We start from the raw sequence: 23,974 nt of genomic DNA, 5'->3' as shown, positions 1-23,974 counted from the left end.
CGAGAGGGTATTCAAATCGTCTCTGCAGCCTAGCTTTTGCACAGGAAAACTTACTATTTTCCATACAGTAAAATAATTATCTGTCTCAAACAAAATTAGTTTTTTTCTTTTTTAACAAATTCTATCCAAAGTTATTTTTAAAATTCTCAAGAGTTTCCAACTTTTAAGAGCTTCCAACTTTTAAGAGCTTCCAATAAATAGAATATTGGAAAAACCTAAAATCCAATAATTTTCCAAGAAATACCTCCCCCATATGCCCCCCCCCAAAAAAATTAGAAAGTCAGAAAAACACAGGAAAAGATAACAGTGCCTCTATGCATCACATGCATCTACAGTATACACAATAGTACTTCTGTTTAGGGCTAATTCCTCAGCTTTGTCAGAACAGCATATATGTGGTGCCTTATAAATCAACTTTTAAAAATATGTAATGTATGGATGAAGAGAATCTGAGTCACCCTTCTCAGTGAGTTTCAATTACAGGAAGAAGTGTGCAAGAAATTAGTATGAGTAGGATGAGAGAATGTAATAGAGAGAAAGAGCAAACAAAAAGGAGAAAAGTAAGAGGGAAGAAGGGAGATTGAGTAACAAATACAAGAAAAATAGAACTCAAATCTTGAAAAAAAATGAAACTGAAGACTGTGCTTCACAAAAGGGAATTTTGATACACAGTTACATCATGACAGCACAGTGAAAATTTGTAAAAGTTGAAGTGCCAGGGAAAGCACTAGACAAAGTAAGAAAAGAAAAAGGAGAGAAAAAAAAGAAAAAAAAAAAGAGAGTAATTGAGAATATGAGATATTTTCAATAACATACTACTCCATATACAATATGAAGCATTACCAAAGGCAAAAGTGGTTTGTAAGATAAATGCTGCATTCATCCAAGATGTATATTCCAGCACCAAATACATTCAGATGATCTGACACTAGCTGCTACTTTTAACATCAAAGCAAGATATTTATCCCTGAGACAACTTTTTTTTTTTTTTTTTTTTTGTGGCAAAAGAATAATTTAAATCTATTATAGGATAGAACAAAAAATTCTGTGCCACCATTTAAAAACTTAAGTATTTAAAATTAGTTACATACCTCCTGTATACTCTTATTTTTTTCCATAATAGTAAGAGCAACAGCTGCACATTCAAGTGTAGAGAGACAGGTGTTTGTTGGCTGCGTACGAATTACATATTGACTTGAAATGTTGGTTTTTAACTGCACCTGAAAAATAGCAAACTCTACTCAAATAATCTCATCAATATAGCAAATGACATTTCTTCCCAACATTAAGCAAAACAAAGCCCCTTCTCCTCTGTGGTTAATTGCTTTCTAACCTTTTCTGATACTTTGTCTCCCAGTAAGCAATGATATGCCACTGCTATGTATAATACTATATAACCTACAAGTCACCATCAGAGAAAACTGCACATTTGTTACTGTACAAACATCTAAAGAAAATACAATTGTTTGTTAGAGAAAGATTCAGTGAAATAGACGTTGTACAATATGAGTAAGTTGTTATTCTTCTGTGCTTCTCATCAGAAAAATCCCTCAAAACAAAGAAATTTTCGCAACCAATTTCAGTTTGCATAGACATCCTATAACAAAAACAAAACTATTCTCACACACTTATTTTATTGCACAATCGAAACACACACAAGCCTAGACTGTAACCTATACACATACATCATAGTATATAATGACTCTGAATAGTCATTGACATTATTTCCACTGGTTAAAAGTTGTCATGTTCCGAATGAAAGACTTTTAGAAACTACATTTATTCATATAGTTTTTTAGGTAACTTATGAGAACTCTTTGCTTACCTAAATCGTGTTTGAAACGGATTTATTTGCTCTGCCCCAAGCAATAACTGCCTTATAAGTTAAAGGTTTTTCAGAAAAAGAAATGTAATTCAATGAAATACAATGAAATACAATGAAATTCAATGAAATGTAATTCATTGTCTGTTTTATCAGCACAAAAGCTTTTATTGCATTTCTACACAGCTGTTTAAAAATCACAGAATTTACATAATTAGACTTTGTGAGAGATTCAGATACTATTATTTATATGAAAATATAAAGTAATAAGTTTAAAATACAATTTACCATACAAGTTAACATTTTGTCAGCATTATCACCATTCTTAATAAAACATCAGTTTATTTTAAAAAATATATAGTATGATGCAAGAAACCCTATAGAATTATTATAAACATGCAAGTCAATTCATTTCCTTTTTGAATTTCATCCTAAAAACTATCTTTATTTTTCCATCTTCTCTGGAAAATGAGTGACTGTCACTATATTGTGATATTTGCCTCCATCATGCTTGCCTGAGGTTTTTCAGCATTTCTCACTTTATTCAGACTTTACCCTCTTTGCTTTTCCCAGTTTCGTTTTTATTTTAGTCATTTTCCATCATCTCTTTCACATGCAATTACCCATTCTTAAAAGTTCAGGACACCTCGTATATAAAAGAGAACCTCTGAGCTGCTGAACAACCTTGAATGAATCAGATCAAATACTAACTGACCTCAATTTAATGGAAGGGGAAAAAAAAAAAAAAAAAGAGAGAGAGAAAGAAAAAAAGAAAAAAGAGCAAAGCCATTCTGGAAAGGCCAAACAAGTTAGCTATAAAAGCTTAATATACTCAAATATAACAAAGGAGAAAAATGTATCTCAGAGACAAAAGGTCCTAACTTGTTTATCAGAGGAAACTGTTTTGGTTTTGATTTTATAAATTCTGGTCTTCTTACTGGATGTGTTTGAAGGACAAAAATATGGATGTTTCAGAATGTTTTAAAAGTTTCTAGCAAGGACTGTTTAGAGAGAGAGATCATTTTCAGAGATACATACTAGCATTTATCAACTACTTCCTTCAATTTGTTGCAGTATTGAAAAATCAAACGGGGATAAACATTTAGAAGAGAACATGTAGAAAATGTAGAATTTGGACCTCAGTGTGAAAAATGAAAAGCAAAATCAAATGAAAATTTGGCAAATTAATTTAATCTTCATTTGTCCCTCAAGGTTTGCCTTCTGTTTACATTCCCCTTCTGGGACCATGTAAGGATCTCCATCATGACATGTTAGGAAATCTAGTTTATTGCAATTACACACAGCTCTATACTGAAGAGAGCTTTTAGTCCCTTCTCAGAACTTCCTAGACTGGTATTAAAAAACAGGGTAAATCCAAACACACCCTGCTACTCCAGGATGTAGCCTGTGCAGCAGACCAAATGCCTACCCTCAATACCAGACAACTAAAATCTTCACAGAGTATTTCTACAGAGACTGAAAGAAACCACCTCATCAACTAACTGAAGATGCATTGGCTTCCCCCTCTTTAGGCGTGATCAACAATGTCTTAAGGCTTTTTTTTTTCTTTGTAGGAGCTGTCTGGGAGAAGTTCTATCTGGTAGTTTCTATACTTTATTTCATATTGCTTATGTTGAAATACTGTTAAGATCATCAGTATTCCAGAGAGAAAATGATTATTTATGATTGCAAAACAACTTTTATGGAAGAAATGCAGCCTGCACTCTACCTTACACTGTGGAGTCCAAAAGTCTGTAAGTACAGGTTTCAAACAGCTAATATTGTACAAAAGGCAAATTTGTATTTCTAATAGCAACAGCAACCAGATTCTTTGTTCTTTTTGGGGGGGAGAATGAGAGGATGGAAACCATTAGTCCTAATCCATTTTCCTGAAAAATTAAAAATTCACAGGAGTGGGATGAAAATACCACAGACAGACAGTACAGTGGTGGAGACTGGAGGAAGAATATTTTGCCAGGACAACTCCCTCCTAAAGTTCATCTTTTTGGCTGTTTTCAACAAACATGAATTTTAGATTCTCTTAACTCCAAGGGGGCACGGTATCTAACCAAGAGATCCTTAGTCACAGAAACATCATCTGAAATACGCTAGGGTAGCCTTATTGTTCTTCTCAGTTTGGATGCATTAACTGAATGACTGTCTATCTCAAAGTAGGTACACTCATTGAATGAATAAAACACACAAAGAAGGTTTAGTCTTTACCAACTTTGAGAATAAACTGCATGGTAAGACAAAGACAAAAGAACACAGGCATCAAAATGAATGAATCAATACATATTTCATATGGGAAGAATATTTTCTTGAAGAAAAAATGCCTAAATACATAAAACATTTTCTCTTCTTGAATGTGGCTGGGGAGGAGGACGATGTTACCACTTTCAGCCAAAAAGTCTAAAATTTCCCTTGACTTTTGTGGAGTTCAATTAATAGCACCCAATGCCACTTCAGGTAGGATACTGTAACAATCTCACCAAAAATTCTCCACTATTAATCCACAGATTAATCCTTTGTCTGTTACCCCTGTGTCTCAAATGAGCAAGATTATTTCTAAGTTAAAGAAATGCACTTTCACAGTTAATGTAAATAAAATTGGATTATCTGGCTCCAGCATTACACATCAAAATGCCACAATGACTATAAATAACACCATTACACCATTTAAAAAAAAAAAAAAAAAAAAAAAAAGTATCATTGTATTTTATAACCATTTCCCTATAAAATGTTGAAGATATATTGGTACAATATATATATATATATATATTAGCTAGTCAAAGTAATTTGCAAACTATATGTATGCTTTGGAATATTTTCACTTACTAACAACACACAGCAACATCAGGTTGAAGAAACAGCAGCCCATTTAACGCCACTCACCAAAATAAAAAGCATAAGACAGAAAATGGAGACTAACTCAATCAATTCAAACTAGAGAGGGGAATTTAGATAAGCTGAATGCAATTACACACTGGAGTTTAGCCAAAACATTGAAATTAGGGTATCTATGCTTTTTTAAGTGCAAGGGAGTTTGGGGACTTAATTTTCAAGCCATCAGAAGCATAAAGCAACACATACAATAGAGTTTTCTATGTGTAACTTAAGACTCAGGCTTTCCAGAAACCCACATGTCAGCAATTCTTACACACTGTTACACTAATTTAATAAACACAGGCTTCTCTGCCAACATACTCTTAGCAAATGCTAGAGCCTTTGAGCATTTACAGAGTATTCGAACTCTGTAGTAGAAATAGTGGTCCTTTAGAATTTTTGAGGGCTGCATTTTTCTTCCCTCTTTGGAGATGTCCCAGGCAAAAAACACCCCCATTAATCCAGTTTAGCTGTTGAGAACTGATGGAAGCAAAAGTGTTGCCTTGATATGGTCCAGACAGCTGTTTGAAATTTTCAAAAATTAAGTCAGTTAAGTCAGGCAATTGATTTCTGCTCTTATTTTAAAAATTAAGACATGAGGTCTTGCAGGAAGCTTTAACTCAGTTCTCTCCTTAATGTCAATTTCCTTATCTTTTCACCTTTTCTATGCCAATTTCTTCATGATTATTGTTACTAGATTTAGTCTCCAAAGAGAATACAGCATTATGCACAAACACGTTTGGAAAACAGCACATCCCAAAGAACAAAGATAAGCTATAAAGTTAGTACACCCATCTCACAGAGCACACTTTCAGCAGTTTGGGGTTTTCTCATTTTCAGCAATTACACTTGTAGGCATGTCAAAGCAAGAAGAGAACACATGCTATTGTCTCTTCTATGAAAATCCTGGCACTTATTTTAAAGTCCCTCCTCCGTTACTTGTGTTAACAGAAATTCTAAAAAATTCTAATATCTGGATTTCTGTTTGGGAATTAATTTGCTCAACTCTAAAAGAAGGATGCATGGAAGTACCATCACTCATCCTGTTTTACATAGGCACTGTTTACTATTCATATGTGCTATTTTAATAATTACCTTCCAGGAAAAAAAGGTAGTGGGGGAAAAAAAGGAAAACAACAACAACAAAATATTATAAAAGGAACTCAAAAAGCACAGAAAAAGAGAGACTACAAACACATCCCCACATCTTGCCCGTCATTCTAGAAACTAGGAAAAAAAAAATTAGGGGTACTGAAGAGGAAAGGCATTGTCTGTGTGCTACTTCACAGACAACTTCTAACAGAAAAGGGGGTCAGGCATGGGGAAGATCATCTTTCACTCAGTATCCAGTTGGTAAAAGTACCTTTTACCTGCACGCCAACACAAAATATTGTACGTATTAAAGCACAGAAAACTCAAACAGTTAAATAAAGTTACCTTCATCACAGAGAAAATATCCTGAGCAAAGTTAGCCTCAGCATGCCACTGAAATTTAGATCAGGAATATAAATAAGTAATTCTGTTCAAAACTTGGCTTTAATTTAAAGTGACATCGTAAGAGCACTGTTTCCAAGTACTGCAGGGAAAAACTGCCATGAAACTGTCACAAATGGATAGCCTGAAAAAGTAAACGGATGTCACAAAAACCTCTACCCATTCTGCATGTCTTTTCATTGAATATTTAGACATATCCATGATGTTCCTGTGTATGTTCCGTGTAAACCGCTGAAACATATCACAGATTGCATTGCAACTTTCAGGTGAACTTCAGGAAAAGCAATTTGTTCAATTTCTATGAAATGACAAGATATTTTCCACATTTTCCTGGACAATATCCAATGACCCCCCAAGAACCACTCTCCTTGGGTAGCTTTCCTCTCAGGCAATTTATAACTTCAGGTTACACTCAAGAGCTTTATCACTACAACAAGCCTTGGGATATCTCCCTGCTGCTGTGACATTTAAACATGTAATATCCTCTCTTTCCTAGAGAAGCAGAACTGCTTCGGCTGAACAGCACAATGTGGCTGCAAAACCTTCTGTCAACCATTGATCCTTTCTTCCTGTGCTCAAGAATCTGAATGCAGAATTGCAATTCTCATTCAGTCTTTTACAGGTCAAAAAGAGAAACCTTCTTACACGCTTATTAAAAGTACCTGAATTTCTTTCCAAGGTCATTAAATATGTGACTAAAATATGAAAATGCATTTTATTTCTATGCACTTTCAAGAATGCCTTTACTTTGCTTCTGCAACCCAAACAATTTAAGAACCAAAATGTTAGTCCAGTGGGCCACTGTACACAAAAGATAAATGGTCCAAAAAAAATCATTAGAGCTACTCATTGAGTGACCTAATGCTCATCATCTGAATATAATCCCACAAGATGTCTCTTTGTTCCTTGACTATGTCCAATGACACCTCTTTTAAAACCAGCATCTCTGGATTTCATTATGTCTCTTTCCTGTTACTGTATACAGAAGTCTGAAAGAAAATACATGTGCTGTAATTTGATATTAATCAAAATATTTGAGTGTCTTATAAGTACATTCTCAAAAAAAAATGTTTTTCAGTGTTTTGCAATATTCTGACCTTTCTTTTTAAATATCTTTTTGATGGAGATAATTAAGATTGTACAGAATATTTCTTTACTGTGTGCCTTGCTTTCACTTTTAGATATACTTGACTGACAGAAAGGAAATTAAACTGCAATAGGAACATGCTCTTCATAGACAGAGATTTTAACACTACATAACTACAGAAAATTTTGGACGGAAAAAAAAAAAAAAAAAAAAAAAAAGAAATGTGGCAAAACAAACAAACAGCAACAACAAAAAAGCACAAGTGTACACATTGTCTTTCTCCACACCATCCCTGCAAAACTGAAGGTTTTTAGAGTGCTCCTGTAACACTTGAGGCAAATTTGTTCAATAGGAAGTCTTTCCTGAGCAAGTCTCTCCAAGACATGGGCAAGGAAGTAATGAATCCACAAAGAAAAGACTGCCTTTAAAAAGAAATCAGAATAAATCCAAAGCTCTTATGACCTAAAAATATAACATCATATATGCCACAGTTTAAAAAAATATGGTAAGTCATAGACTCATAGAAAACATATTCATTCAGTCTGGAAAATCATTCAGGCTGGAAAAGACCTCTAAGATCATCGAGTCCAACCTTTAACCTAGTACTGACAAGTCCACCAGTAAGCCATGCCACTAAGTTCTATATCTACATCTTGAAGATCTCCAGGAATTGTGACGAACAGAATTTAAAAAAAAATGTTGTAAACAAACAAAAATAAACCCTTACAGATGGTATAATTTATCTGCAAAGGACAAGTTTCCCATGTAGCATGATTTCTACTTTGTAGTAAAGTTTGTGTAAGGACTGTAGCATTTGATACTTGAACAAGAAGGTTCCATTCATTAAATAGTTAAAATGTCTTCTAAATACTTAAAATACCTGCTAAATACCTTTAAAAGTTAAGAAAATAGAAACCAAAATAGATATCTCACTTTTTAAAATATACCTGTAATTTAATTCATATATCCATATTGATCATCTTTACATATTATTGTGTATGAAGTTACGGTAAAATTCAATTTTTAAAATATAATTTTCTTGAATAAAAAAGGGTAATCCAAAATATTTAGTACCACATATGCAGATTGCTTTGAGAAAGTCCAACAACTACCAACAAATTCCTTACCCTGAATAATTCTCTCTTTAATTCACTACAAAATCAAAGAGCTACATAAAAACACACAAGACCTGCTAGTGGCCTCCTTAACATCTCATCTGATTTATAAAACTATTTACAACAGGTCCTTCTGGCCTATCCAATCATTGCCGAAGTGTTCTTTACCTGTCATTACAGTTTTCATAACAACTCAAATTCTGAGCAAATTTTCAGAGGAGCTAAGAGAATGCAACAGTTTAGTACTTGTCACATATTGGAAAAATCAAATAAAATTGACTCCTCTTTAGATTCTCAAATAGCGTAGTCAAGACACCTGTAAATTTAGTAGTTTAGAAGTACAAGCAAAATAAACTATGTTTTCTAAAGCTATTTCGAGAGCTGCTTATGCCCATCTGCATATTTTGAGGCCTTACCATTGCATACAATATGGAAAGGGTAAAGTCACAGAATCTTAATGTTTCACACCTTTTCCCAAGATGTCTGTCATCATTTGCACCATGCATGGAAAATACACAGTAAGAACTAAGTGTTCACACCAAAATAAATAACTAAACCTATGCTTACCTGAGGAATTCCTTTTTCAAAGAAGCAGACAAGGTGTTTTGGCCTACTTTCTACAAATGACGTGTAAGCAGGAGGTATGTCAAAAAGAAAGTATTCTCTTTAATATCACTGTTCTGCACAAAGTTTCTAACTTACTACAAGAGGAACAGGAACTTCCAAATAAATTAAAAATTTTAATGGGTGGAAGTTATCTAGAACAGCACTTTCTAAGATGTCAGAACAGCAGGCTGCTAACAGTGACAGGTAAATGTCTGTATGCATGAATCCTGCTCAGAAAAGACAAGACATTGGTCTAGATGTCACAAAATACTCACTAAACAATAGTGACAATTTAGGCAAGTCACCTTTTTTTTCTGAGCTCCAAGGTCTCGAGATGCAGCCAATGTTGTAAAGCACTTAGAAGGCAGATGGAGAATCTGGAGACAAATGGGAAACAGTAAGTGCTGCTCTGAAATGAGAAAAGAAGGAGTATTTTCCTTCTTCATTTGTGTATGTGTGTGATTTTTTAAGAAGCTATGGGAGAGGCAAGGAGAAAAAAGCAAGCTAATTATGCCATTCTTTCTTACATATGGGAATAAAAGAAATTAGGGTTCCCTTCACTATTTCACTATGATCCTTTAATGAATATTTACAAGCATGAATACTTTACAAAAAATTAAAAAATCATAAAGAAGCCCTTATTCTTAAAGAAAGCAAAATAGTATGGTCTTCAGTTAACATATGTAACTGAAATAAAGTCCTGCTGCAGACAGGCTGAAATTCTGATCCAAAGGATCAAATTCTTGTAAGACAATGTATCATTAGGTTAACCCAAATGGCTTACATAGAATTAACAGCTAACATAGTGAAATTGTAATGAAAGGAAAAGTCTCACAGCTAAGACAAAACAGAGGATAGGACTGACCTAGTGATATTAAGACAAAATTCTGTCTACAGATAATTGAAGTACCATCTGGTCTTGGTCTCAGCTTCTGAAACTGCATGTTTTTACCTATACCTAAGGAATGATGTAATTTAATAGTGACATTATGTTATGTAAAAGTAATTATATTTAAATGTGAGTTTTACGGGGCATGCTTGGCACTTCGTAAAATGCCTATGCATTCTTAGTTCATTTCCATTCATTGTGGTTTTGTATTTAGGGAAAGGAAAGACCCAGAAATTGTTTTTGGTAATATCTCTCTTGCTTTGCTTACATTTCAAAAACGAATGTCAGGCAACAGATCAATATTTTATGCAGCATTATTCTTTTAATAATTAATACAAAAGGAAAGTGCTGCAAGTAAATTCAGTCAGTGAGCAGAGTACAGATCTAGAGAATGGGGTCATGAAATGTAGAAAGCAAATTTAATTACATGTATTGTCACAGCCATTTAACTTTAATTACCTGCAAATATCAGAAAATTGAAAAGGGAAATTAAATACCTCAGTAGCATCAACACAACGACTTTGTTCTTTGGAACCTACTAATTACTTTTGCTTTCTCTGGTTTGTTTTTACTTATAATGTGTTAAATAGTAGTAAGACCTTCCTTTTAAGGAAGAAAAAGCAGTGGAAGAAGCTCCTGAGAACTTTGGTGAGGATAGAAGGAAGGAAGTAAAGAAAGATTAAAAGAAAAGAAATCTTTCAATTAATCAGATAGTTTTCTTTTTGAAAGCAAGCTCAATCAAAATGAAGAGTATTTCTAGCTTACTTTTTACAGTGTTCATATACCACAAGAACTTCAGTATGTGCACAATAGTACAAAACTGGCAACTGCTTCTGAATTTTTCTAGCAGCAGTAGTATTCAGTTTCATAGATATGAAGCAAAGGCAAAGAGTTTAACAATAATTATGAAAGAAAGTGCAAAGAAATAATTTAAAAGCAAAGTTTCTGCCCACAATTCAAGAACAAAAATAGCATGGCCTACAGAGATCTGACAAATTAACTGAGACCTTTCAGTCACAAAGGAAATGTCACTGTATTGAGGCAATAAATACATACTTATGAACAGAAAAATGTCACAGTGGACAAATGTAATTGAAATTAACCTAAATGTCAAAAAGACAGACTCCTGGTGATTGCTCAGCATCATCTCTCCACTTGAATGAATAAAGTCTTGACCCAAGGTAATTCTCAGTTCTCACCCACTGATGTCAGTCTCTCAAACGTCAGTTTCAGCCAGTCCTAGCATAAAACATGTTGTTCTTTAGAGTCCAAAAATATTTCTTGAATGTTTCAGTTGAAATGAGATAGCAGCGAAAGCCTGAACACACTCAAACATTTCAGAATATATAACATTTTAAACTGTTTTTTCTTTAACGTTGAAGTAGTCATTCAGTAGGAAGACACAATCTGCTTATTTAATGAAAACAAGTTTTCTTGCAACTTCCAAAATTAAACATTTCAAAAACACCAACATAAATAGAAACAAAAATGTATTATCCAAGTTTGCAGATACAAGTGACTGTCTTCTATGAGACTATTAGTAAAATCATATAGATCTAAAGCAAAAATGTTTATAGAACAAGTCAGCGCAAACAAGGTATTTTCTCCCATTAGTAGTAGGATGCACGACTGAATGCGTAACACTCTGTACAAATGGATATATAGAAATACAGAGCAAGAGAGCTACAAATACACAGACTCCACAGTACACCTTCCCTCCCCCTTAAAAGCACTTTTACAGGTAAAAGATCGAAACCCAACTAAAACCAAAACCAAACACCAAGGAGTCAGCAACTCATGAATCTGTTGTTGACTGGCCTCCATTGCCTTGGGTTCTGATCAGCCTCCTGCCCGCCTGCACCCCTTATTTACCACCTTAACCCTGTTCCTTGCATAATTAAACTGGGCATAGGCCATTTACTTAGGTTCTATAGCAAAATTTAGTATTTAATCTCTCTCTTTCTCATGGAAACTGAAAATGGCAAGAAACCAAAACAGAGATAGGAAAGCAGAAAGATAAAGGACAGTAACAGACTGTAATAAAATGTATTTACTACCTGGCACTGTTTTCAATTGGTTCTCATATATTCACTTGCCAAGTCCCATAGCTGTTGACGATGAAAGAGCTTTTTTTTTTTTTTCTCTGTATGTTCTGAGCAAACTGAATAGGTCACTTTATAAAAATAATCTAGAAAGTGAACATCAGAAAAGGAATAAACTAAGGTGCAGACAGATGATGATAGTGATTCTTGCTGTCATTTGATCACTCTAATTCTGTATGTTTTCTGTATGCATGTGAATGGATTTTCTTACACTTAAATTTTTACATTACATGTAATCCTCTCTCAAGGTGTTCAGACAATTGCCCATACATCTTAATCTGTATTACACCCATGTCTGTGAGTGCTAACTGTATTAGGAGGTAGTTGATAACCTCCTCTGGAAGGGATTTATCTACATGGCAGATTACATTTCAGAACAGCTGCTAGCCCTGACACAGAAATTCTCCAGCTCTTTGGACATTCTTTCAGTAGCAGACTGCTAGCCCTTATTTAATCCTCTAGACCTGAAAACAGGAGATCCCCAAATAAAACTTTATTATCTAAACATAACAACAGACCAGACTACTAACAACACTGCATTTTAAAAAGTGCATCAATACAACTACTCACACATCTGTAGCCATTACAGTTCATCTATCAACTCTTACAACACTTTACCCATCTTTACTGGAAAGTAACAGAATGAAGTTCAGCTTCTGCTAAACTGTGCATGCTGCCGATTTTGCATTGATAATTAGAGCATTGCTGCAACTTGAAGTGCTGTCTGAAGTCCTGGTCAACTACATTTCTATGTCTTACACCTGTTGACACTTTTGCTTTTTATGCCACCTGCCATACACTTTACATTAAACAAGATATCTTTTTTGTTCATTTCCTGTATAGCATTTATCTCTCCTTTCTTTCCTACAGGCTTCTCCAAGCAAGCAAGTCCAGTGGCAACTATCTCAACACCAAAGCTGAAAAGGAGATGGATACCTAGAAGAATTTTTTATTTTATTTGTTTGTTTGTTTGCTTGAAATTAGTAACTGTTTTGTGTCAGCTTGTTTGAACAAAGATCCCTCACCTTGCTTTCCCACTGTTGGTGCAGTGCCACCCTTTCTTACTGCTGACGCAGCACACAGTGAATGAGGTTCTGCCAATCATCTGAGCATCGTTTCTCTGACTTACAGAAGAGAACATTTTTCAGAAGAGTCCCTACAATGAGAGCACTTCAAGCTAGCTGTTTGATAAGACATACTCTCAGGCTCTCTGAAGTATTTGCGAGCCCATGCTCACAGGCAGCACAGAAACGGTGAAGTTCATCTAGTAAGTGCTGTTCCCACATGCATGAAGCTTTGATGTGAGTAACAGGGTAAATTGCCAATAAATTCTTACAGCAGATGCTTATTTGACTGGCTTTGGTGAGAGATCAAAACTCTGGAAACTTAAGTAGCAGTTTGTGTTCATAACTGTCCAAGTACATTACAAGATGGTCAGCAAATATGTGGAAGAAACAGAAGTGCACAAGTGCTTCATAAATACTTCATCACACTATTTTCCATATTATAAAACACATTTTGGGCCATGTTTCTCAGAAGCTAAGAAAAAGAAAGAGTTCTTCCAGCCCAATACATTGTTAAAATTCTCTTTCATTGACTAAGTTCAAGATAGCATATAACCTTGATGCTTGAAACTTTTATGGCCTCTTTAGAATGCAAAACACCAACTGTAAAGTGCCAGCAATGCTTTTAATTAACCATTTTATGAGGTCAAAGTTCATAACTTTCTGTCATTAGTAACACCTTTGGTAAAACTTTCCTTTCTATTAAAGAAGATGAAGTATTTTGAAGATTTTTTTTGAGTACTATGGTAGATTATCAATAAGCATTCCTAACAAGTTGACCATATTGTTGGGAACCAAGCACATTTAGTGGACTGTGCCTATCCTACGCATGAAGTAAGAATTTTACACAAAGGCCAAGCAGAAGGGATTAAATAAACTCAGCAGGAATTATACTTTTATACAGGCAGTGCCAAGTATGAATATCTGTGTGACACCTTGAAAGTTTTTGGCTTATTGCCCCAAACAAGTTCCTTAACAAACTGCCCTGAAGGTCTTCACTTAAAACTATCACTTACCTGTAAATGTAGAGCTTCTTGAAAGTTTTAAGAGTTTTAAGACTACGCATCTTTGAAGTACCTTTTATCACAGGATTCCTAAGACCTTGTATAAATATGAGTAACTGGCAGGAAAAAAACAATAATTAAAAAAGAAAGCATATGGTAGCATTTACCTCACCTGCCAGTAGGTCGCCGTTTTTTCTAGTTCATTATATAGTTCATTTCAAGACCATAAAGTTGTGTAACAATGAACACTTAATTCAGTCAGAAAAATGAGGGAAACTGAGTTTAATTACTTTGGAAGAATTGGCTAGGATGCATGAACTAACAGCCCATCACTCCTTGAAACACATCATAAAAACCTTGCTTTGTTGTTGTTTAAATGAGCTGAAAGTGCTTCAGCAAAACAGCATCTTCAGCAACAGAGGCTCCCTAAACTCATCTTCCTTCCTGGCATAGAAGTGGATCTAAAAACTTGGCCCTCTTTGAAAGAAACCTGCTGTCTGCTTTGTGCACCCAGCACTGATGACTTAAAACAACCTATTTCAACAGGAAAACCTCATGCTCCACAGCTTGCCACCTATTACACTTGTCTTCTCACAGCCATTACTGTCCTGGTTGCCTGGAGCAGTGTCGTGAAGCCAGGAAGACACCTTCCCATTTCTCTTATGGTAAAGACGAATACCCTTGCATGCTCCCTGTGCATTTCTAAGTCCATCTGGGAGTCCCTAGAAGGTGAGTCACAGCAGAGAGATTCAGACCTAGAACCTGTGCATTTGTCAATGTCAATTGGACATTATTTGTCAGGGTTTTTGTAACTGGAGGGCAGACCTTGGTGGGAGAAGGTTTCCTGTGCCAGATACAGCTGGTTGCAGACAGTTCTGCAATAGCCAGGGCCTGCTTCAAGCCCATGCCATGGTGGCCTGGACCAGCACTACAGGCAGACCAGGACCACTGAGCAGAGCTGAGGAGTCCAACCAACAGAATTTGCTGGTGTAACAGGGGCAGCTAGTGAGTGCTCAGTGCAAACTGGAATCAGCAGCTAGCAGTGCTGGAGCTCTGTGGGAACGTGTGCTCAGAGCTGCCTGGGCTGCGAAAGGTGGGAGCTGTTAGAGTACGGGAACAGGGAACCCTGACATCTGGGACATGAAAACTGAGGAGCCTAATAGTAAATTAACAGAGCCCATAAAGACTACTCCAGTTGAAAGTAACATCAGTCTGCTGGGGCATGATCACTCATTCTCCCAGAGAGAAATTACAGGAATGAGGGAGGTCCACAGCTATTGCCCCAGAGAGAGGCCTCTGTAATGGATATGGAGATGCTGGGAAACCAGAGCTGGTGGGATACCCCTGATGGCGTCCGAAAGCTGAGTCCTGGGGCTTTTGACACTTGTAAATGCTGTCCTCTGTAGGACAAGAAGCGTTTGGGGTCAGCTGATGGAGGGATATATAGAGCAATGGATCGATCCTGCTGTTCCCACAAAGGAGGGCACCTTCCTCCACACCCTGGAGGGCCAAAGTGTGGAAACTGTGTTTGACAAATATTCAAGCGGCTATAATGTTTTGGATGCATGTTTTGTAAATAAAAGGGGTGTTGTTGAAATGTTAAATACTGTATCATGGTCCACATTAAGGGTGGAGATCAGGATGTATACAGTTGATAAAACCAGTGTGATGCTTTTGGTTTTGGGAGTTGCACAGGAGCAAGGGGTGGAGCTTCACTGAATGCATGTGCACACTGCTACCATGTCCATTCCCACTGCGTGTACGGAGGGCAGAATTGAAAGCACATTTATTTAAGCTTTGATGATGCTTAAGGAGCTGTGCCATACATGGCTGTTCCAGCCAGATCTGCAGGGGACCTACCATTGTGCCCATCAGCCAAGCATGCAGCATCTGTGAACAAAGCCAAGGATGTAGCAAAATAACATGTTTTAAAAAAGGTAGCAAACAGAGAGAAAAAAAAAAAAAAAAAAAAAAAAAAAAAAAAAAAAGAATACAGGAAGGGGCAGAGCAGGAGGAGAGTGGAAACAGAAAAAAAGACCACACTGAAACTGGACAAAGAGAGGAGACTGCTAACAGTGCAGGAGCCACCATGCACTGACCCCAGAACTGCCAGGCTCCTTGCTGAAGGTGTCGAATGCAGTGTGCAGTGAGGACACTGGAGAACAAGCAGGGGGAGACTTCCCTTAGTCTTTGTTTGACTTTTTGTAATAGTAGAATCAATAATCAGAAGTTTGTTAACTGAAAATAAACCAAATTGACTGAAATTATTCCGCAGTCGGTAACCTTGATTTTGCCCACAATTAACCCAGCAATAAAATCCTACTCCAAGTGACAAAAAAGACATAATACTAGCAAGTTGAAATTCTGGGACTACAGAAAAAGGGGAAAATCAGGCCTAGGGAAATTAGGTTTGTGGAAAGGATACACGACCCTGGTGTAGCAACACATTGTTCAAACCTGGAAAACTAAGTAATCCTACAAATAATGTAAGTTCGTGTGCACTCAATAACAATGAAACAGCAAAGCAGGCTTCTGCTTCCTGTAGCTGTGGCTTTCTCAAAACTTTCTTAAAGACATTAGCTAATACCATGGCTCCAGCTCACTCTTAATGTCTATTTTAAAGGAGATTTGTCTCCCCTCCTTAATTTAGCAATGGAATGCACCACCAAAAGAACAAGAGCAATTCTGCAGGGTCTGTAGATCATCAAGCATTTCACAATTTCCCTTTGCATTAGAAAGTATGACTACATAGCATTTCCCATAGTATTTGTAAGAACCACTGCCTCCCACCTAATCAGAAAATTATCAGAACTCCTTTGTTCTAATAATTTTGCAAAAGATGAAGCATGCATGGCTCTATGGTTACTTGTGGTGGTTTTTCTTTGCTAGGCAGCTGAACACCACCACCGCTCTCTCACTCCCCCTCCTCAGATGAGGAGCGGAAGAAGTAAAGGAAAGAACAACTCACGGGTTGAGATAAGGATAATTTAATTAAAGGGAAAAAATATTATTAAGGAAATAATATTATTAGTTAAACAATTCAACTAAAGGGAAAAAAGGGAAACGGGTAGAGGGAGGGAGAAAGGGAATAACAAAACAAAACAAGTAAAGGCTATGTGGAAGTGCAGAGGAAAGAAATTACTCTCTACTTCCCACAAATGAGCGATGCTTGACCACGTCCTTGAAGCAGGGCCTCAACGCACGTAGCCGATGTTTGGGAGGAGGACATAAGTTTTAGTAAGAAGAGCCCACCCCTCCCCTCTTCTTCCTTTTTCCACCTTTTATTGCTGAGTGTGACATCATATGGTATTGAATATCCCTTTGGTTGGTTTAGGTCAGCTGCCCTGGTGATGTTTCTTTCTCACTTTTTTTTTTGGCCACCCCCTAGGAGGGTCAGAGAGAGTCCTGATGCTGTGCCAGCACTGCTCAGCAGCAGACACAACACCGGTGTGATACCACTGCTGTTCTAGCTACAAGTGCAGAGCACAGCACTGTATGGGCTGCTGCAGGGAAAGTTAACATCCCAGCCAGGCCCAGTACAGTACTGCAACCTGTGATGGGGAGGACCTTTTTCCCCATCAGCCTTGTCAGAAAATCCAGTGGTTTGGATTTTACCAGTTATTTAGATAGCATAATTAAGCAATGACAATATGAAGAAACTTCTATTTAGATATAAAATAGTTACCTTAAAATAAATCCATGTCAATCCATCTGTAGTTAACACGTATATGATTCAAAGGAAGTATCCTTTATCCTGCGCTGCATCAAAAGACATGTGGCCAGCAAAGTGAGGAAGGCGATTCTCCCCCTCTGCTCTGCTCTTGTGAGTGGAGTCTGCTCTGGAGTGCTGTGCTCAGCTCTGGGGCCCCCATCACAAAGACATGGAAATATCAGAATGAGTCCAGAGGAGGGCCATAAAGATGATCAGAGGGCTGATCATCTTAATTTTACCTTTAAAAATAAATCACATCTAGTTGTCACCTTGATTCATAACTAATCCTGAAAAAACACTCTTCCAAAATGGCTGCAAAGTGCCTTAACCAATACCAGCAACTTACATGACAAATTCCAAAATAATACAACATAATAGTTTTCTGTAAAAAATTTTGATCTTGTGAACATTTATGTGGTGAGGCCAAAAAGAAGATTTGCATAACTTTCTCATACCAAGTAACACATAAGGCCACTGGAAAGATAGAATAAAAAGAAATCCCAATTAAGAAAAAATCAGATATAGCTGTACAGACAGCAGACACAAGAGCAAGGCATTGGCTGTTTTCTGTTGTTGTATCAAATATATTTAAGAACAATGAAACAGAAAGAAGCAAGATGGAAGCTGCAAATAAATTAGTGAATTTGCAGAAGAGAAGTGAGTATTGCTATTTGGAAGATACCTCAAGGAAAAAAGACTGTCAACTTTAACAAATTTTAACTGCTCAGAATATTGATCATTCTAGAACTGAACATAAATTTTGTTACCAAAAGATTTTTCTGGAATAAACTATCCTCGTTTTGAGAACTTCCTTTGCATCAAAAGTGCCCTGGAAGTTTAAAGCGTCAGTCAGAATTACTGCCTCTTAGAAGGGGCTGCACATCCTTGTACAAACATCATGATGCATACAACACAGAAGGTTAGCATCTTTTCTGATAAAGATATTTTAGGCATGTGCCAAATATTGCTAGGTGTTTAGATCAGTAGAATTAAATCTTTAACGATATGGCCCACATTAAAAAACAGCCAGAGATAGTCTACTTTGTGGCAGTTGAAATAATTTCTATTATATTTTGTTCTTCTCCAAGAATTACTACAAATAGCTGCTCTCAAAAACTCTAGATGATCAAAAACTAGTATTGAAAATCTATAAATACGCACAAAAATTACTGTAGATAGTGTTAGTCAAAACCTCTGAATAATAAGCACGGTATTTACACATTATCGTCATTTCTGGGTGCTTCTGCCATAAGCTTCAAGTTCACTTCTTTTCCAAGAAGAGAAATAAACAAATAACTTACAATTGTTAAACTACCAGTTACAATGTGCCTGATTTACCAATGATTCCCTGATCTGAAAGCTACCTCACAGAAAAAGTAAGTCTGTCAGGGATGACGGGTGGTGACAGAGAGAGAGGGACAGCAGTAGATATCACAGGCATAATCTCATCTGAAGTATTACAATATCAACTCACGTGAGAATTAGTGCTTGGAACACTATAAACATATGCTCACAAATCTTAACCACCTATCAAGCCGACTACAGCATACATTGCAAGCTGAAATTTGCAAGCTGTAAACCTTAAGAGTTAAAAATTTGCTGCAATACACCAGATTTTAGCTGATGATACCAAATTTTACAAGAAAAATGAAGTATAAGCAAAACTAAGATGTGTCAAAACCTGCTAAAGGCTGTTAGAAAAAGAAAATGAGGTGTTGAATATTTCAGTAACAGCAATCCTGTGATAAATGCACAAATAGGATGATTTTTTTGGCATTATGCTGCTGGCATTATTATGCCCATTAACTAGCAGAGGAATACAACAACAATAATAATAGAGGGAAAGGAAATGTGAAGTTACCCCTAGCCTCAAACCATGCCTACTTGAGCACGAGCAGCCACACCAGGTGAATAAGGCCAGAAGCAAAAAGTCACACAACCTATGCAAAAGGCAACATTATAAGTGGAAAACTCAAACTTCATAAAAGCATACTGTGCTCTTTTGAGGTGTTAAAAAAAGTATTGCGTGACTACAAAATGTCAAGGAATTACAGATGATTAGGCATAAATCTTATGCGTAAACATACAAGAAGAAACTGCAAAATAATTAAAAATGAAATGCAGCTTATACCCCTTTCCTGACTATCTGAAATAACATTTCTTTGGACTATTGGCTAGACAGATGTCAGCTTAAAAATTACATGAAGACATTTTCATACTGTTTCATTTTCAGACTGTTTTCATACTTTATTGTACATCCAGTGTAAATTATTATTTGAAACCCTAATACCAGCATATGAATTCCTCCCCACCCCAATTCTCAAACTGAACTGTGCAGCACTTTCAAAGTTCAACATTTTTATGAAGTGAATATTTATTTCTTTCTGCAAGTATAAACATAATTACTCCATAGAAGTGTTCATTGGCTCTTTAAAAAAAAAAAAAAAAAAGAAAAAAAAATGACAGAATTAATCCATTTAGGTACTTTCTAGCAGATGCTTAGATTTACAACAGTGTCCCAGACACTAAAACATAAATAAAACTGATTCACTTATCACCTACATCGAATAAAACAGTAATTACTAGGGATAGCTTGCCCATATTTTTATTTGTGCTTGTCCCTAGGTTATTTTTTTCAGCCTTTTTTTTTATGGTGATGAAGTAGTAGAAGGTCAAATGTGGTTTTTAGCCATCTGTTCCCACTATGCTATGCTTATCTCCTCATAAATGGAAGCAGCTTCACCCACAGTGCTCTGTGATTGCTTCATACAATATACCAGCAGCCTAACTGTGCCAAGCATGCCTGCTGTGCAAGCCGGCTCATTCTTCCCTCTGAAATAATTGCATCCACTGGTCCAAGTTAATGCAATACTTTTTCTGTACCACCTTTGCAAAGTAAAACAGCTGCTGCAAGAAAGCCTGTAGTGCATATTCTAATGCTTGTGGTCTCCTCCTCGGTTGTGGCTATGCAAAACATCCTGGGATAATGTACTTCTCTAAAGGGTGCCAGCTCATAGAGTACAAGACTTAATTACTGTAATCATATTATAAACCATAAAAGTCACCTTAAGCAATGTGTCTTATAAGTTCCTGCTATAAAGTTTTTCCAAACTCATTATTTTTTATTTAAAAATATATCAGACAATAAGACATAAATTAAAATAATAATGATAAAGTTAAGTATGTTATAGCCATAAATATATTTCCTCTGGGATTTTCTGGAAGAGCTGAACTTGTATTTCTTCAAACCTTCTTTTCAAAAATAAAAAACCACTGCCAAAAAAGCAATGAAATTTATTAAAATATCCCACAGTAATTTTAAATCATTCAATACAGTATTATATATATTGTATATATGTATATACATATACATAATACAATAATAGGGTGAAGTTTTGGTGGCAATTTTCCTCCTATTAACAAAGATTTTAAACTCAATTACTTCATGGTCACTATGGTCAAGATGGCTGCCAATTGTCACAACACCCATGAGACCCTCTCTGTAACCAGCAACAGATTGAGGAGGGCACCTTTCCTAGTTGGCTCCCTTAGCACCTGTACCAAGAAGTTATTATCAAGGTATTTTAAGAATCTCCAGGACTGGCTTGTATCAGCCATGTGGTATTCCCAGTTCATGTCTGGCAAATTGAAGTGACCCATAAGGACTAGGTTGGCTGATCTATAGGTATCTCTGAGTGCCTTCAAGAATGATTCATTGGTGTCATCACCCTGGCTGGGTGGCCTATGGTAGACTCCCACAAAAACATTCCCTTTATTTGCTCTTCCCTTAATCCTTACCCTGGATGCTCTCAACCATGTCATCACCAACTGCGAGTACTATACATTTCAGGCCCTGAATTCCAAGCAGCAGCACCTCCCCACCACACCTGCCCTGCCTGTCTCTTCTGAAGAGCTTATAACTGTCCATCATAACACGACAGCCACAGGACTCTTCCCACCAGGTTTCACTTACGCCAGTGACATAGCTCTGGGGCTAAGCCAAGGCTTCTCGCTCCCCTTGCTTGGGTTTACAGATAACTCCTGTAGAAATCATGTCCACTTTTCCTTTAAGACATTGTTTAGATAATATCTACCCCACTCTCTGGAACAAAAAAAAAAAACATCCAGAGTTCTAAATCTAACAACATTCTACTCATTTTGATCTTGCAAAATTGCATTATAAACCCAAAGTTTCAAAACATGAAACAAAAACCACAGTCAGATAGAGAATCACTCGCAGAATATTTAAACGTGAATTATAATGCACATTCATGAGTCTTTCTGTTCATACGATTCTAGTTTTTGTCTTGATCTTTCACAAAGTTCATCAAAACAGAGGCTATTAAAAGCCAGTGTGTATATTCATGTAATTGAATTCAAAGCAAACTATCACAGTTTGAATATAGGAGGAACCCATGTGCTCAGAACAAGAGTAAGCAATTACAGAGACCCAGCCCTATTTCTCTAATTAAGACAAAAACTAAACTACAAAAATTGGCAAAAGACAGCAAATCCTGCAGTGTTGGCCCCAGCATCTAGTTCAATGAGACAGACAAAACACAGAATGTAGTCACAGGGTGAATAAAATTTAAGCAGTCAGACTGCTGGTGTTTGCTTACAGACAGTGTTAGTATGTTCTTTTACCACCTGACTGCTAATTTGAACTATTCAGATGTTATGCTGGTTTGCACAAGTACCTCTAGATCCTTTCAGGACAAAACAGCTCATAACACACACTTATGGAAGCAGTGCTTAAGTATACACGTCACACTGCTCCATGTTCAACTGGTACCTTCACTGCTACATGTCTGATATAGGGCTACTTGCCATTACAGCACAAGTTCTGACTTAATACTGTACTATCAAAACTGCACAAGCAAAGACAAAATAACACTCAAACCATTAAATATAAACTTTAGACGTGACAAAAGAGACCTAAGCCAATTAGGTCACAATTCAACATGGGAAAACAATTTTTATTTATTTATTTATTTATTTTTCCTGCAGGGAGATGTACTTTCAATAAAGAATTCTAACAATCTCACTAAAACTCTTGCAGCTGAATGTGATCTGAATAACAGCAAGTATCAATGAGCATATAAAATATTTTAGACCAAATATTGATTTTAGCCCTGGTATATTTAGTAACAACCAAACAATCCATCAGTATCAAAAATATCTTAATATATTTATTAATTCTTAATACTTCAAGAGTCACTGTGTTCTTCATTTTCACTAGGAATTTAAACACTTCAGAACAGCAGTTGCTATAGAATTCCAGTAAAAAGAAGGATAGGAGCAGCAGACTACTCTTTTCTTTAAAGTTCAAGCAGGAAACAGAATGCTAATTCAGACAGGCTGCAAATGCAGTTGTTAAAGGCTGTGATCCAAGCAATGCAGAAAATCTGCTATGAACTTTTAAAATATTTCTGCTATCTTCTTGTATTTTTCCCTAGGAACTGAGTATTTACGTTTGTATCATTGCTTCATCATTCAAAAAAAGCCTCAAAACTTTCTCAGAAAGAAGTCTGTGATTTGCCCTAATGATAATGGAACAGTTCATTTTTGCAGTCTTAAACACTGTATACAGCTACACACTGAAATGGACCCTGAGCATCTTGAAGGCTTTTCTTGAGCTTTCAGGGCTACCTTGTAATTACATGCTTTTGTTCATTTTCATGGGGATAGGGATCCAGATTAACATTGCCACATTTACCTTTGCTCCTACCTATATTAATTTTTATTCAAAACATAATTTTCAAAAGACCAAAAACTGTTACGTGCAAGTGAAGATTCTGCAAATTCACATGTATATGTAATCTACACCTAGTCTTTCTGGTGTAATAAACTCATACAGTACTAGCAGATTCATTTGTAAATAGCAATTATTTTTTAATGTCCTGCAGGATGCAGATAAATTTTAAACTTATAGTGAACCTAAAGTAAAATGAATCTGAAGTACGGTAGTGGACTGTTTTAACTGGATCTTTCAGTACTGTCACTTATTAAATATCATTAATTCTTATGAAATTACAGTTTTGGGAAAAACACTAAACAAAAATTACAGAATGAAATGAGAAAGCTTACGGAGGTGAATACTAATTCCAATTGCACTCTTACAAAGTACTGATTCTAAGCACATAAAACCCCAGTACTCTATCTCTGCCTATCATCCTATAATTAGCATCACTCC

General features: G+C 36.2%; 1 protein-coding gene across 1 annotated transcript in view; it reads right to left on the bottom strand.

The window, feature by feature from the left end:
- DTWD2 (DTW domain containing 2) overlaps positions 1-23,974 on the bottom strand; it is a 95,918-nt gene that overhangs the window by 5,739 nt on the left and 66,205 nt on the right. The window contains exon 5 of the mRNA XM_035310671.1: positions 1,092-1,220. Within this exon, the coding sequence (XP_035166562.1) occupies positions 1,092-1,220 (129 nt within the window). The remainder of the gene's footprint in view (positions 1-1,091; positions 1,221-23,974) is intronic.

The sequence above is a fragment of the Oxyura jamaicensis genome, chromosome Z, assembly GCF_011077185.1.
Source record: "Oxyura jamaicensis isolate SHBP4307 breed ruddy duck chromosome Z, BPBGC_Ojam_1.0, whole genome shotgun sequence".
NCBI lineage: Eukaryota > Metazoa > Chordata > Aves > Anseriformes > Anatidae > Oxyura > Oxyura jamaicensis.
Note: the sequence above shows the minus strand (reverse complement) of the source record. Positions and strands in the feature narration are given on the sequence as shown.